Source organism: Sceloporus occidentalis, unplaced genomic scaffold (assembly GCF_023333645.1).
Source record: "Sceloporus occidentalis isolate IW3139 unplaced genomic scaffold, rSceOcc1.0.p SCAF_128, whole genome shotgun sequence".
NCBI lineage: Eukaryota > Metazoa > Chordata > Lepidosauria > Squamata > Phrynosomatidae > Sceloporus > Sceloporus occidentalis.
Window position 1 is genome coordinate 2,283,330 of NW_028317108.1, and position 16,729 is coordinate 2,300,058.

The 16,729-nt window shown below is 40.4% G+C and overlaps 1 protein-coding gene across 1 annotated transcript; it reads left to right on the top strand.

Annotated features, from left to right (window-relative positions):
• The first annotated feature begins 569 nt into the window (after nt 1-569).
• Nucleotides 570-16,048, top strand: LOC149281744 (solute carrier family 22 member 20-like). Its single transcript, XM_089499044.1, has 11 exons — nt 570-926; nt 2,231-2,334; nt 2,557-2,711; nt 3,132-3,300; nt 3,537-3,660; nt 3,796-3,911; nt 7,665-7,879; nt 8,174-8,282; nt 8,489-8,692; nt 15,244-15,298; nt 15,980-16,048. The coding sequence occupies exons 1-11, from the start codon at nt 570-572 to the stop codon at nt 16,046-16,048; spliced, it is 1,677 nt and encodes a 558-aa protein (XP_089355170.1).
• Nucleotides 16,049-16,729: the final 681 nt, after the last annotated feature.

Sequence of the window (16,729 nt, forward strand, 5' to 3'; positions counted from 1 at the left end):
GTACTTTGGCAAGCAGGAGATGTGTCCAACCAAATATATCTGCACCTCCCCTACTGTCAATCTGGTGAAGTGCAAAATTATTAAATTGTAATGTCAGCATGAAAAGAAATGCCTGTACACTTGTTGCCCTGAGTGTTTTCTCTTGTTTAGTTTAAGGCTAACTGGTTTCATATGATGTGATTTGCAAAACTTTTGGCCCTTTGCCTGTATTTGCAACCGTCCTGTATTATGCCAAACGGTGATGTTTTAACCAGACCCAGAATTATAGATTAGAGAAAAAGTGAACAAACAAAAGTGGAGTTAGCACATGACTAGTCCTGCCTACTGGACCTTTTAAACCAGCTTCCGTTCCATGCACGTAAAATCGGGTCCATTTATAGATAGAAAAGTAACAGTTGAAGTGCTGTTTACACATTTCCAAGGATATTACTTATACACAGCACTTGTACCACTCAGGCAGTCATACATTAATCCCCATTTATTCATACACTGTGAATATTTGTACAAAGCAAGGTAAGTCTTGTTCTGGCTAAAGAGGAACAATCCTGCTGATTTAAACTGTACCCAAAATGGGTTTCAATGATCTTTTGGTAAATATTGGAGGAGTGAATCGTTTTCAAATACTCAATACTGTGATGCTGCTGCTTCCCATGCTATTGATGGCGTGCCACAACTTTCTTCAAAATTTTACTGCTGCCATTCCAACCCACCGTTGCAAGCTTTCTCTACTGGACAATGCTACAATGGAATATGACATAATGATCTTCATACCAACGGATGAGCATCAGAAGCCCAAGAGCTGTCTGCGTTATAAAGAAGTCCAGTTTGATGTCTGGTCAAACACTACAACCTACAACAACACAGAACCTTGTGTAGATGGATGGGTCTATGATAATAGTGTATTCTCTTCTACCATTGTCACAGAGGTAATGTACAAGACATTTATTGTAGGTTGTCAAACTTACATCTTCAAAATAATATTATGCAGGTTTGCCACTCTAAAACTATTTTCAAAGGCTACAGTGAAGTAATAGCTCTATAAACTAAGTAAAAACATAACAGTGGCATCATGTGGGATGTTAATTCTAGAAATTGGGAAATCATTGGTAGATAACCGTTTAGCTTATTATTATCTTTTATTTATATAGCACCAACAATTTATGCAGCACTAAATACAATACATATATTCAAGGGGTATGACAAGACTAGAATTGACAGACTAAGACAAACCGATACATTGGAGAGGGCCCTGCTCGCAATCTTACAATCTTGAGACCCTCAAACCTTATAGACTGTAAGATGGTAGGGTCAGTGCCACCTTTTCCTATGTTTAAGTTGTATTAAGTTATTATTTTTTTTGCCATTGTATATTGTTAATTTTAATGTTTGTTAGTTTTGTATCCTCATCATCTTTAATACCAGTACTTAATCTGCTGGTGTCCTATAAAAAAATGTAATAATACAAATAATAATGTTCAGGATAGTCTTAAACTGATACTCCAATCATTAAATGCATTTCAGTGGATATCATACCTGAGTTGTCTCTATACAGTTCCAAGTAGTCCTGTGGAAAAAAAACACATATGCATTTACCCCTTTCCTTGACATCCTTAGTTTTCAGGAGATGTGTACAACAGATTTTTTATTTTATTTTACCAAAGCTGATCAAGCCAATGTTGTGAAGGGAGGAGTACAAGCGGAACCAAAGGTCACCCAATCAAGCCTGGTTGTACTTCATGTCATTTCATCTAACAACACCTTTTGCTCTGCAATTTATTTAAATGTAAAATAGATGTAGTGCTTAGCTCCAGCTATTCCAGGTTGATGGCATGTTAAAATGCTCAGCAGAGAAAAACATTCTGATTGCTCACTTGCGTGCCAATGAAAGTTTGTGCAACTGACCCAGCAGTGCTATACGCCAGGAGATGGGCAGTAGCCAACAGTAATCTAAACAAGCATTGTTTCAATAAGAAATGTCTCAAAAATCAGTGATGAGTTAGACTCATTAATGGCAGAGATGACTTGAGAGGGTATGGGTTTGTTTCCTTTCCCTTACTTCCATCCACAACCTTATTTGACTCTTTTCTTTTATTGTTAGTTAATATTCCATCTGTCGGCGCTTTTATAAATAAAGTATAATATTATTATTATTATTTCTTCTACTCCTGTTTCTTTTAATCAATGGAAATGTTCATAAATGCCAACCCAACTTTTTTTTCTAATGTTGCAGTGGAACCTGGTCTGTAACTTTCGCAAAATGAGGCAGATAGCTCAGTCAATATATATGGCTGGAGTCTTGGTTGGAGCTGTGCTGCTCGGGTCTTTGTCTGACAGGTATTGAATGCCTACAAAATAGAACATGCAAAATAAGATGCTGAGAAATCCTCACAAAAAATGTTTTTTACAAACTAAATTACCACAACTGAGAATGCTGATCAGTGGGACAGATTCACCTTATGTATAGTGCAGCTGTAGAGAGCAAAACTGATGAAACAAAACAGATGGCATGATGGTCACATCCTTGAAAGTAATGGTTATTGGTTTACATTTGAACAGGTTTGGAAGAAAGGCCCTCCTGATTGGTTCTTATCTACTGATGGCTGTGTCGGGTACCTGTGTTGCCTTCCTTCCCAGCTTTGTGAATTATTGTGTCTTCCGATGCCTCTGTGGAATAGCTTTCTCTGGAATTGTTCTGAATACCATCTCCCTGAGTATGTCAGTTACCCAATATTTTCCTTTTTGCTCCACATTGTATCACCAGCATTCTATTGTCAACACAAGATTCCATAAGGAGCATTCCTGGTGCTTATTCTTAAGAGTTCAGAAATGTAAGCCTTTGTATCTTGTGATACTGTTACAATCAGGTACAGTAAGACTGTTCTCCACATACCTCTGGCTAACCCCTGTTTAGTACCTGCCTACTATTGAATATAACACTCCTTCACGGTAGCATCATTTCTAAAACATGACCTATTTATTGATGCCACACATGCCCATGGATTTCTAGATTCATATTTAAAGTGTTGCTACATAAATGTCTATAATATCAATTCGTTTTTGTTCTTTCTCAAACATAGACATTTTACCCTTGTCTGTGGTGAAGTTTTAGCTTGCTTGCATTTTTCCTGTAGTTTTAGAATGGACCCCGCCCAACGGGCGAACTGTGATGGGGACACTCTTTGCATACAGCTTTACTACAGGGCAATTGCTGCTAGCAGGACTGGCATTTGCAATCCGAGACTGGAGATGGCTGCAGTTCACAGTGTCTGCCCCATATTATCTCTTCTTTCTGTGCTCATGGTAAGAAGGATATCAATTTTCTACTTCTAATAAAGGTCAAGAAAAGACTATTTTAAAATATACATGTCCATTACTTCTTTAAAGGATTTAGGGTGTAGCCAATAATCAAGTGGAAAGTGGACAAGATATTGTTAAGACATATCTCCCCATAGTACCTCTCTAAGTAAGTGCCTAACCTACTATATGGAAAATCTGTATGATGTGATTAGTTAAATATAAAAACTGATCTCAATCAGGTTTGTACCAGAATCTGCTCGTTGGTTGATACTCAAGGGCCGGACACATCAGGCTCTGAAGGACCTACAGAGAGTAGCAAGAATAAATGGCAAGAAGGAAGAGGGAGACAAATTAACCGAGAAGGTAAGATTTCATAAGATTTCTTTTTATGTACTGTATGTCAGGAACGCAAATTTCTAATTTTTTTTTCTTACGTAAGAATCAACTTCTGTCTAACACACCGAAAATGTCTAAATGAAGGTATAAATTTCTGTTTAGGTTCTAATGTCTCACATCCAGTCTGAGATGAAGCAAGTTAAAGGTTTCCATTCACCAGTGGATCTTTTTCGCACACCAGGCATGCGTAGAGTAACTATCTGTCTCATGCTCGTATGGTAAGATACATAAAAAAACAATGGGAACCACAAAAACACACATTTGTTCATTTATATATAATCTAGGATTAGAGCTGGATTAAGGCCATTAAGTAAAACAAATATTTAAACATTTCCACAAGTAGTAATTTACAGAAGATAGTTAGCTTTCACTAAGTTGACTTTAGAGATGAGTGAGAGGCTGTCAGACATTAATCAATACAAGAGAAATTAAGTAAATGATCATGAGATGAAATATGTTATCTTACCTTATTAAAGTGCTGAGCTGGCAGTGCATAAAGTGAATTTAAAAATGTGAGATTAAATGTTTCATCTAACCATAGCTGACAAAGAACACAACTGAAATACAGAGAAACAGAGAAGCTTGTAGTACATTTTGGGACAAAACATTGTCCAGTGTTTTTCAGTGTTTGTTTAGCTGTAATTTTCTTCTTTCTCATTTTGTGCACCAACACACATTATATATTGTTTTTTTCAGGACAAACAAGGCTTTCTTTAGATACCATTATTTTTACCATATCATCTAATTTACTAAAATAAATGATAAAATATGGTGATTTTTTGTTAAATGACTTTTTCTCCCTTTTTTGAAAAATCTTTTACTCATCTGCAAAAACCAATAAGAAATCTGCTAACTAGATTCTACTATTTGTCCTGAGTTTAGAAATACCCAATGTTTTTTTATGTTTTTTTGCTTTTTTTTCTGCACGTTATGGGCCAATAAGTACCAAAAAACTATTTTTTTCCCCAAATCTGGTCATTCTGCACCATGTGCTATTTCAGGTATATTTGAAGCCAGCCAATGCAATTTACAATCAAACCATATTTTTTATATTTTTGAAACCTAGACACCCCAGGCTGTGTCTAAAGCAATAGCGTTTTGCCTGTAAAAATGGCAAGGCTACTATGTCTGACGCCTCAAGGTTTTGCTCGGCCTGCCTGAAAGCCATGAAGGAATCCATTTCAGATTTCAAGGAATGGATGAAGGCTGAGCTTTTCAGCAGATCCGATCATCTGTTTTGAATTATTTTCCCCAACCTAAGACATCTTGTTCTGATGCTCTACCTAGGTTTTGGTCTTCTGCTCAGGATCCTGGTTTTTCAGGCTCAGAAAGAGACTGGCACCTAGAGGAACCCGAATCTCTAGAAGAAGGGGAGCTCTCTGAAGAGACCTTTTTCGTTCCAGTAGAAGAGGTGAACAAGCTGGTTACAGCAGTAAGGGCTGCTCTAGACCTAATAATCTATTATTACTGTCCAGTGGAAGGCTCCAGAGAGAAAGCTAACTGTCTCCAGAAGAGTTTCCAGATTGTTTCCTTTCCCAGAGGTTTTCTCTGACCTCTCATTTTCCAGATCCCATGCACAAGAAGGCAGAAGGGGCAGCTAAGAGATTCTTTGAGGCCTCAGCAGCTATCTTTAAACGAGGCATTGCGGCAGCCTCGGTGGCCAGAGCTAAGCGTTTGTACATATTGAGGATGACATCCTGGGTGGTGTAGGAGAAGTAGATATTTTTTGCATATGAAGAGTGCAGCTTTTGTGTGTGATTCAGCTATGGTATCTGTCCGTATGGCTGATAGGCCCTCTGCCATATCGGTGGTCTCTAGGAGAGCTCTATGGCTCAAATCCTGGCAACAGACTCAGTTTCCAAGCACCATTTGTGTGGCATCCCCTTCTCTGGGAGAGATTTGTTTGGAAAGGAACTAGAAGTTCTGTTGAGAAAGCTACTGGTGACTAACATTTTTTTTGCCGAAAACCTCTGCCTCGTTTTTGTCCCAACCCATTTAAATCATCCAGAAGTCGAGATTCCAGACCCCAGTCCCGATTTCGAAATAGACCCTATGGTTCCAGGTTTCGGCCTTTCCGAAGAAGGGGCAGACCTTACTCCTCTAAACAGAGGCATGACGCCAGAAGCATTGCAGTTGGGGACAGACTGAAGGCATTTCTCTATCAATGGCCTCTAATATCTTTGACACCTGGAGTCTGGAAATCTTTTCTGCCCTTTATCAGCACTTCTCCAGAGCGGTTGATGATGTCTACGCCCCTTCAGATCCTTTCAGGAGGATGGCGCTTCTGGGTCTTATTCAAGATTTGTGAGGAAACAAGTGTTGATTCGTGTGCTTTCGGGACAAAGAGGTAGAGGCATTTACTCCCACATCTTCATTTTTCCCAAATCATCAGGATGGAGTCAATCAGATCCACCATAGAGTTTTTTTCTGGCTACTATCGATCTTCAATATTTCTATCTTCATGTTCCCATCAGGCAAGAGTCTTCCAGTTCCAAGCCCTTCCTGTTGGTCTCGCTTCTGCACCAAGAATTTTAACCAATTTGGAGTTGTTGCTTTCCTGAGGAAGGAAGGGATCAAAGTGGTCCCCTATTTAGACGACTGGGTTCTGGCAGCAAGCTCTCCAGATCTTCTAACTCAGCAGATTCACAGGACTGTTTGCCTGCTTCAGGTTTTGGGATAGATTACCAATTTTCAAGAATCCCGTCTGCTTCCCACCAGAACAATTTCCTTTCTGGGATTGGTCCTGGATACCTCCTGTCAGAAGATCTTCCTACCGGGGGACAATGTTCAAATATCAACAGACTTACCCGCTTTATTCTATCCAGACGCCTCTCCAGTGTAAGAGTCATCATGCTTCTTCTGGGAATGATGGTGTCTACGAGGCCTTCCCTGACATGGGCTCTTCTTTATATCCGTCCTCTATAGGTTTTCATCCTGGGAACATGGGATCGGTCTATTCCAGCGCTCTAAAGGAAGTATGCTGTCAGAACTAGAAATGGAGCATAGCATAGGGTTGTGATCAAGGCAAAATAACAACACACATCAACAGCAAGAGGATAATCCGAAGAGTAGTAAAAAAACAGTTCCAAGGTCAAAGATGGCAGCAAAGGTTCAATAACGAGGTTACAGTCCAAAATCCGGGGCAAAGGCAAGAAGGGGAATCCAAAAGGGTAGCCAAGGGTCAAAACCAGTAATTCAAGTAGAAAGTACCAATGTAACAGCATCTACGCACTTCAGGACATGCCCCCTGCCGTCACGAAAGTGCTTGCGGGTCGCGTCACTCTTTTTCCTGTAGGTCGGGTATGTGGGTGTGGCATTGGCAGCAGGGGGGACAACGGAAGAAAGGGGTCTCCGGAGCGAACATGGAGCGGCCCTGGGAGCCTGACAATGGGTGTGTAGTTGTGTGTGTGTGTGTGTGTGTGTGTGTGTGTGTGTGTGTGTGTGTGTGTGTGTGTGTGACTATGGATGTGTAAGTGGGGTGAGATGGAGTGTGTTAGTAAGTAAAAGTAAGTGTGTGTAATTTGTGTGAGTATGTTTAAATATGTTGTATGTTGGAAGGGGGGGCAAAGGTCAGAGAAGGCACTGACTAGTTGTGTGGGGGCAATGATTGCACAGACTAGCTGTTGAAATTGGGGGGCCCGGGGCAATTCACACTAGGTCCTCATGGTTTCCAGTTACGCCCCTGTTCCCTACCCATCTTGGTAACATTTCCGCCACTCATTGCAGGAGCAGCGAGTGACTATTAGAAACAGAATCACTGTCTGTTTAAGCTGCCAACTTTGTATTTAAAGTTTGCTGAAACTTTAAAGCATTGGAAAACATTACCATATAAACAAAATGTAATCTTTTGTAGGAAAAGAAATGTATTAGTAAGTCAATAAGCTACATTTATGGGTTCAGACTTGTATATGCTACATAGTATTGCAGACATCTAGTAGGGATTATAATATATGTATATTGTGAATTCTCAGGTTTTCTACAAGTCTTGCATTTTATGGAGTTGGTATGGACCTGCAAAAATTTGATATGAGCATTTTTCTGCTCCAGTTAGTCTTTGGAGCCATTGATATACCTGCAAAACTGGTGGCTGCTCTTTTAATGAGCTCCCTTGGTCGAAGAATGACACAATGTGCAACACTGATGGTGGCTGGGTTGATGTTATTGTCAAATGCATTTGTTCCACAAGGTGAGTTTTTGAATGTCTGTGAAATACCATTTTAACGTTAGTTTTTTCTTCTGTCCAAGAATCTTGCTATGAAAACCACTGTCTCTGCATAATGTTTGTAAATAACACTGAAATGAAAGTAGACCAGAATTATTTTTCCAAGGTAACTTAAGATAAAGTAACATCTATTTTTTTCTGTGTGCAGTTTCTGTCTAATGCATTTGCTACTTCTGTCATAGATTAGTGAAAACATATGATTACGTAATTATTTTTATCACCAAGCATATTGCGCTTTCTTTTGGGGTCCACATTTAGACATGAGAATTCTGCGTATCATTCTGGCCGTGATTGGGAAAGGTTGCCTGGGAGGATCTTTCGCTTGTGCTTACCTGTTCTCCGGAGAACTATTTCCCACAGTGGTCAGGTGCGTATACAGCTTGCTATTCCAAAAAAGTGTGTTTGGGAGCCGTTGCTGAACTGAAGGCAGGCACAAGCAGGTGATGAACGTGTGGCTAGGAAAGCTGTGTTTAAATAATTCCATTTACATTGTGTTTGGCATTCCCAAGGATAGATTTTGTACTTTTTATTGTGACCTTATTCAGCAATGTCACCTTTCTTTTTCCCATACAGGCAGACTGGAATGGGATTTGTTGCTATGAATGCCCGGCTAGGTTCCATGGTTGCTCCTTTGGTTCTGATGCTATGGGAGGTATCACCCATCCTCCCCGCTGCTATTTATGGAGTTGCTGCCATGATATCTGGAACTGCAGCCATATTCCTGACTGAAACTCACAATAGACAGCTGCCAGATACTGTGGAGGAAGTAGAGGCCAGGTACTGTGCATTCAGTGGTGGGGAAGTAAAAGCACTTTCAGTAACCTTCAGTGAACAGTGGGACCTATTCAGAAAAGCCTTTATGAAACCGGGAGATATTCCTCTTGTGAGAGTCTATTTGGGTGATAGACCACTGTTAACAGCATGCTGAGCCCTTAACCTAAAATACATAGTTGTGTGGAGTAATTTTGGTCCCACTAAGAATGTAAAGCCAAATTGGCAACAACAGGTAGGCATCAGTGCAGGATGTTTTCCCTGTAAAAACTGCAAGGCATGTAGATCAATGATTACCAAAAAAACAGATCTTCACTGACCATTTAAAATTAAAGCCATAACTCATACTCTGTGTCCCTCTTCAAAGTCTTAAAGATTGAGTGATGGAAAAAATGTGTGACATCAATAGTAGAGAATAGCAGGGTCCAGTGGTGAGGCATTTTGAGGAGCATCATAGCTTCAAATACTCACTATTAAAAGCATGAGGACTACTACAGGTCAAAATTGGACTCGGGGGAGTGAATGTAGTGGGAGTGAATGTAGGTGGATCTTAGATCAGAACAGCATGATGCCTAAGGGTTGATGTAGTCATGTTAAAAGATAACATATTTACCTTAAGCGGTGCAAAAAAAACCCAGAATGTTGCAGAATCTTGTAATACCTTTTTTATTGGACTAACAGTATTTAAAATAATAGACAAGCTTTGGGGAGTCCTCCCTTTATCAAGTCAAAAGCATTTCTGACCAAGCAAGTGAAAAACACAGTTTAAAACTAACCAGTACATGTTAGCAGTCCATATGGCTTTGAAATTGCTTAAAGCTGAAAAATCTAAAAATGCATTCATACATGTACTTTTCCAGTCCATCATTCATTGGCCTCTATCATAAAGTGGAAGCCTCCAGTGTGGAAGCTGAATGTGTCAAAAAGAGCCAGTAAACTTATTCCCTTTGTGGATGACTATGAGATATTACAGAAACTACCGAAGGTTAATACTGTGGGGACTTCAAAAAGACAGTTTTCCAGGTAGAAGATGATAGAAGTCTGATAGACAAGAAAGTCTGTAAGATGTAAGACTTTTGAGGCTATTTCTTCTAGTTTCTGCCTCAGTAGCCTAATCCATGAAAATGTTGGCTTCACCAGGTTGATGATAATGTTGCAAACACTGCTTCAGTAAGAGACTCAACTATGGAGTGGATTTTCTCTGTTATACCATCATTTAAAACATTGGAACAGCCATCAACCAACAGTACCTTTATGGGGAAGTTGTATGCAATGTCTTTTATGAGGAAACTTTTTGGCCTCTCTAGAAAGAACCAAAAGACTTGCTTCCCAAGAGGAAGTCTTTTCTAAGCCCTAATCCGGTCATTCAAAAGGCATTTCCTTTTGGGGGTTTCAATGGCAAGAAGAGCATTCTAGTTCCAGACCAAGTAGAGACAAGGCTATTCAACATGTGGCAGGGGGAGAGCAGTTGTCTTCCTCCAATGGCATATGACGTTATGTTCTGCCAGTCGGGGGGGTTTTCTGAGGGGTTTTCTGGATGCCTGATCCGTGTGTCTTTAAAAGGTGTAGGATAGAGTTTCTTGTAAGGCCATCCCACAATTTTCTGTGTGTCCTCCAAGGAACCCTTTTCACAGAAAGGTGTTGGTGTCTCTGATCAGTTTCATCTCAGAAACATTGGGAAGGAAGTTATTCCTGTGTGTTTCTTGTTTCCAAAGCTATTAAAAACATGGGCCTGGTTGTGGACTTTTTGTTTGTCAACATGCTTCTTCTCAACATGAAACAAAAAATGGAGAAAAATCTGGTCCACCCAGGAGCCTTCTTGTCCTAGATAGTTCTTATGGACACTTGCCTTTACATTCATTTGGATCATCAGAACGATGGCAATCCCAACTTCTCAAGGGGTTTCAGGTCTGCCGTTTTCAAGCTGTATCATGTCTCTTCTCAGCTTCAAGGTTAATCAGAGAGGTACTGGTAATGGTTGTGACTACCAGGAACCACAAAACCAGATGGAGACGACAGTGCAGTTTAATCACACCATTAATGATAATAAAAAATACTAGCAGAATCAAGGGACTTGGTAAATATACACAGCCAGGGGCCAGAAGCCAAAGTGGGTACTTGGTGAAATCAGAGACCACACAGGGACAGAGAGTAACTGAGCCTCTGCAGTTAAATAGCCAGAGCACAACAGGAAAGGGGCTGGATGATTGGCAGGTCTGTTTCACCATTTTTAGAATTTTGTGAAGAACAAAAGAAGTGTTATAAAGAACCATCAGATGGGCCTGATATTTCTATCTAAAGTGTGAGTGGGACTTAAAGAAATTATCTGGTAAGAATTTTCTGTTTCTGACTAAAACTTGTAGAGAAGAAGGAGCTAGCATTATACAGGAAGGGAATCTTAACAAGCATTGGAAAGGCATAAAGCTATCCTGAATATAACTGAGCAAGAACTGATTGAATCAGAGTATACGGCCCAAATTGTTCTTATCTGAGAGCAAATTCTATGTTTTTAGATTTAATTTTATGTTTACAAGCAGCTCTTTCTTTACATATTATTTTTTTTTTTCAATTTCAGTTTGTTTTACCTCATGTGTCCTTTTACTGTATAATATAAATTCTAATAATCTACCATTATATCACTTCAACGTTATTTTGTTTAATCTAGATTCCAAGGTAAAGAAATAAACAAGGTGATCCCAAAAGAAGACATTATGTTGAAACCGTGTCAGCCAGAACTTACAAGCAGACTTCTTACAGATACGCTATAATCCCTTCTTGAGAACTTTAAAAGAAAGAAAAATATAACCACATATTAACCATCAGAAGACCTTGTGAAGAATCTTATAGAAAATGGAACAGTGCCAAAGTTTTCTTTCGAGTGGCAGCCGTATCATTATTATTCATTTTAATTAGTAGACAAGGACACAATTCTGAAATATTGTAGCAAGATGCCATAAAGGACAGAGAGTGTAAACGTAGGACAACACTTTTCTTCAGTTAGATATAAAATCACCTATATCTAGAGTGTTAGGGCACTCAGACCTGTCAATACACAAGCCTCTTGCAATTACCCAACAAAAATATAGCTCATGCTCACTGTCCTTTTTTTTTTTTACACTCTCACTCTCTCATGCCCTCATTCTCTTTCACTCTCTCTCTATCTTCTCTGCCGACCACTTCCACTTCTGCCAATCATTTCCATCTTTTATCTTCTCCCTTCTCTCTTCTTTCTTCAATCTGCTGTCTTTAATTTTCAATCTTCTTCCAATTGGGAAAGGACATCACCAAAAGCGCCGCTATATTGCCCTGAGTTCAAGTTGTGTTCAAGTGCCTACCTGTTGCAGACCTTTGTATCATATGCAAAAAGACATACCTTACCATTAAGACCTTAATATTAAAAAGTATAGTACCCCATTAACTACAACCTTCTGCCTCCTATTATTTTACCATTGCCTTATCCATTCAACTTATCAAGTTCTGTGGGGGACAGTGTTGAATGTCTTACTGAAATCTAGATAGGCTATTTCAATTGCTCTTCCCTGGTCTATTAGCTTACTTACCCAGTCAAAACTTTATTCAGTTAGTTTGATAGGAACTTCCTGTAGTAAACCCATGCTGTTTCGGTTAGCATGCTTTCAATTAATTTGCCAACTACCAAAGTAAGGCTTACTGGTCTATAGTTGACCAAGTTTTCCCTACTACCTTTTTTTTGTGCAGTGGTACTACAGCTGCTAACTTATAGTCTTCTGAAACCACTCCTGTCATTGGTGACTGGTTAAAGGGGGTCTGCTAGTGGTTTTGCCAGGACACATTGAAGCTATTTTAATAAGATATAGAAGATAAATAGGAAGAAGATGCGGAAGTGGTCAGTAGAAGAGGAAGGGGTTGGCAGAGATAGTAGGGAAGCATTTAAAAATCGTGAGACAGAGAGTGAGTGAGTGTTTGATTGAATGTGGGCTCATGTAGTTAGGATTTTCGCTTCATTTTTGTCAGATTTTTGGTGGTTCTGGCCTCCTTTTTGTGGCTTTGTACAAATCACTCAATTTACCAAAAATGTAATAGATTTTCAATTCATTCGAATCTGAATGTGCAAGTCTGCTGGACAGTCCAATAGTTGAACACAGGCAATACTAGACATTCTATATATATATATATATTGCGACAGGCCTCCCTTTTTCTTGGGATTTTTTCAAGGATCTTGGTTGTTACCACAGTCTTCTAGGGTAAATGAAGCCCAGGATACATCCAGCTCAGTTTCAATGTTTATTTTACAGGAAGAAACAGCAGCAGTTATAAGCAGCACCGGATAACAGTCTTTGCTTGAGCACTGACTTAGTACAAAACAGCTCCAAACATTCACCTTCCAACAAGTCACAAGTTTCCATCAAAATGGCTTTTCAGAGAGAAACCACTCCTCAGTTCCTTAGCTCTCCCAGCTGGAATAACAATGGCCTTCCCCTCTGAATCAGGCTCAGTTCCTTTTACCCTCTGCCTGCTAATTAATCAACCACAGGTGAGCTGCTACTTAGTCCACACCTGTGGAGCTCCTGTCCAGAATGCAGACTCTGGATTGGATCAATACAGCAATTAGTGCTGTTGGAGCACTGGCCCACCCTGCTCTTTCAGATGCTCCGCCCCAGGGACCCTTACCATGTTTTGCAAACTGCCAGTAATGCAGTTTGTAGTCAAACAACATCTTTCCCTGGGACTTTAATTTTACACATAAGGACACACAAAATTAGCCAGAGTAGGGCGTATATACCGCCCATCCACTACTGTACCGGCCTTTCTGTCACATATCCTCCCCCCCAGCTCATTCCTACAGGGGTGAGCGACCATGGATATCAAGGAGTGTACCCTGGAGAGCCCGTCTGCATTTCCTTGTTTAAGACCTGCTCTGTGTTCCACAGTAAAATTGAAGGGTTGTAAACTGAGGAACCACCTGGTTACCCTTGCATTTGTTTCTTTATTTTGAGACATCCATGTTAGAGGAGCATGGTCGGTAATTAATCTAAATTTCCTCCCCAGAAGATAGTACCTAAGAGCCTCTAAAGCCCACTTAATCGCCAGACACTCCTTCTCTACTATGGAGTAATTCTTTTCTTGTGGGTTTAGTTTTCTGCTCAAATAAAAAACAGGATGTTCTTCACCTTGGTACTCTTGGGAAAGGACAGCCCCCAAGCCAACATCAGAAGCATCAGTTTGTACCATAAATTCTCTAGAAAAGTCTGGAGTTACCAAGACCGGCTGAGCACAGAGAGCTCCTTTTAAAGTATGAAAAGCTTGATCAGCTTCTGGAGACCACTTAACAGAAACCGGGGATCTTGCTTTTGTAAGGTCAGTTAAAGGGGCTGCAATAGTAGCAAAATCACGAATGAACCTTCTATAATAACTAGTTAACCCTAAAAATGCCCTCACTTGCTTTTTTGTGAGTGGTCGAGGCCAGTTTTGTATAGATTCCACTTTTGCCAACTGAGGCTTAACCAACCCTCTCCCTATCGAATAGCCCAAGTACTTTTCCTCTTCAAGGCCAATAGTGCACTTGGCAGGATTGGCAGTTAAGCCAGCAGAGCGAATAGAATTAAGTACAGCTTGAACTTTAGGGAGATGAGATTCCCAGTCTGTACTATGGATAACAACATCATCGAGGTATGCTGCAGCATAACGGACGTGAGGCCTTAGAATCTTATCCATCATCCTCTGAAAAGTGTCAGGGGCCCCATGTAACCCAAATGGTAATACAGTATATTGAAAAAGACCATTTGGTGTTGAAAAAGCAGTTTTTTCCTTTGCCTGTTCAGTGAGTGGGACCTGCCAGTATCCTTTTGTTAAATCTAGGGTCGTCAGGTAACGAGCCTTCCCCAGCCTTTCTATCAATTCATCAACGCGAGGCATCGGATATGTGTCAAATTTTGAAATGCAATTTAACTTACGATAATCATTACAGAATCTTATAGTGCCGTCAGGTTTTGGAACCAGCACAATAGGACTGTTCCACTCACTATGTGATTCTTCAATTACCCCCAGCTTTAACATTTTTTCCACCTCCAAGGTTATAGCTTTCCTCCGAGCTTCGGGAATTCTGTATGGTTTTAAGTTCACCTTTTTCCCGGGTTCTGTTATTACATTATGTTTGATGATACTAGTCCTTCCAGGGACTGCAGAGAAAATGTCCTTGTTTCTCCTGACAAAATCTCTGACTTCTTGTTTCTGATGCCCTGAGAGTGTTTCTGGAATATTTACCTCAGGATCAGGGATGGGAGGCTCTGGGGGCTTCGAAGCGGTTAAGACTTCCCTATCTTTCCAAGGTTTTAACAAATTGATATGATAGAGCTGCTCAGGTTTTCTCCTACCTGGCTGCCTTACTTTATAGTTAACCTCTCCCACCTTTTCAATGATCTCATAGGGGCCATGCCAAGTTGCAAGAAACTTATTCTCCACTGTAGGAACCAACACTAGTACTCTGTCCCCAGGTTGGAATACCCTGATCCTAGAATTACGATTATAGCAATTTTTCTGTGCTTCCTGAGCTTTCTGCATATGTTCTCTGACTACAGGCATGACGGCTGCCATTCGGTCCTGCATCTGTGCTATATGCTCAATCACACTTCGGTAAGGTGTGGTTTCCTGCTCCCATGTCTCTTTAGCTATGTCTAACAATCCACGAGGATGTCTCCCATATAATAACTCAAAGGGTGAGAAGCCAGTGGAGGATTGGGGAACTTCCCTAATGGAGAACATTAGGTATGGTAACAAGTCCCAATTTTTGCCATCAGTGTCTACCACTTTCCGTAGCATACTTTTTAGTGTTTTATTAAACCTCTCGACTAAACCGTCAGTCTGGGGATGGTAAACTGAGGTCCTAATATGCTTCACTTGAAGGAATTTGCACAACTCTTTCATGACTTTGGACATAAACGGGGTTCCTTGATCCGTTAGTATCTCTTTAGGAATACCCACTCTACTAAACATTAACATGAGCTCTTTTGCTATATACTTTGCAGACATATTACGTAGGGGAACTGCTTCCGGATAACGAGTTGCATAGTCCATAACAACCAAAATATATTGGTGTCCCCTAGCTGATTTAACCAATGGCCCCACTAAGTCCATAGCAATCCTTTCAAAGGGTATGTCAATTATAGGTAGAGGTATCAGTGGGCTACGAAAAGCCTTGAAAGGGGCTCTGAGTTGGCACTCAGGACAAGAGGAACAATAGTTTGTTACTGCAGCAAATACCCCAGGCCAGTAAAATCGTCTAAGAATTCTCTCTCGTGTTTTTTCTACTCCCAGGTGTCCACCCAAAATGTGGCTATGTCCAAGACTAAGTACAATTTTTCGGAAAGCCTGGGGAACCAATAACTGTTTAGTGGTATCTACACCCTTTCTTTCTACTCTATATATCAGATCATTGATTACTTCAAAGTAGGGATTGGGCAATCTGTTTTCTGGCTGATTAACAACTCCATTTGTGACTTGAATATTATTTCTAGCAGCAACTAATGTAGGATCTTCCCATTGAGCACATTTAAAATTAACCGGACTGATCCCTAACTCTGGGAAATCATCCTCCTTCTCTGTGCTTTGGCCATTATCATAGCATTCTCTGCTTGAGCCAGCACCAGCTGCTGTAGGGCTGCACTATTTTCTGCAGCTCTCCTATTAGCTTCCTGCTGTGCAGAAGTAGACTGGATCAGTGCTTTAATAACTTCCTCCATGGTGAGCTGTAAATGGCTTCTACCCACAGACTTACGTGGATGCCTGCATTCTCCACCATATGCGACAGGCCTCCCTTTTCCTTGGGATTTTTTCAAGGATCTTGGTTGTTACCACAGTCTTCTAGGGTAAATGAAGCCCAGGATACATCCAGCTCAGTTTCAATGTTTATTTTACAGGAAGAAACAGCAGCAGTTATAAGCAGCACCGGATAACAGTCTTTGCTTGAGCACTGACTTAGTACAAAACAGCTCCAAACATTCACCTTCCAACAAGTCACAAGTTTCCATCAAAATGGCTTTTCAGAGAGAAACCACTCCTCAGTTC

Bases quoted from the DNA above. Each gene is read 5' to 3' on its own strand.
- LOC149281744 (XM_089499044.1), top strand. From the start codon at position 570: ATGGGTTTCAATGATCTTTTGGTAAATATTGGAGGAGTGAATCGTTTT. The intron at 2,335-2,556 runs GTATTGAATGCC...ACATTTGAACAG, and splicing joins CTCGGGTCTTTGTCTGACAG to GTTTGGAAGAAAGGCCCTCC. The intron at 8,283-8,488 runs GTGCGTATACAG...TTTCCCATACAG, and splicing joins CTATTTCCCACAGTGGTCAG to GCAGACTGGAATGGGATTTG.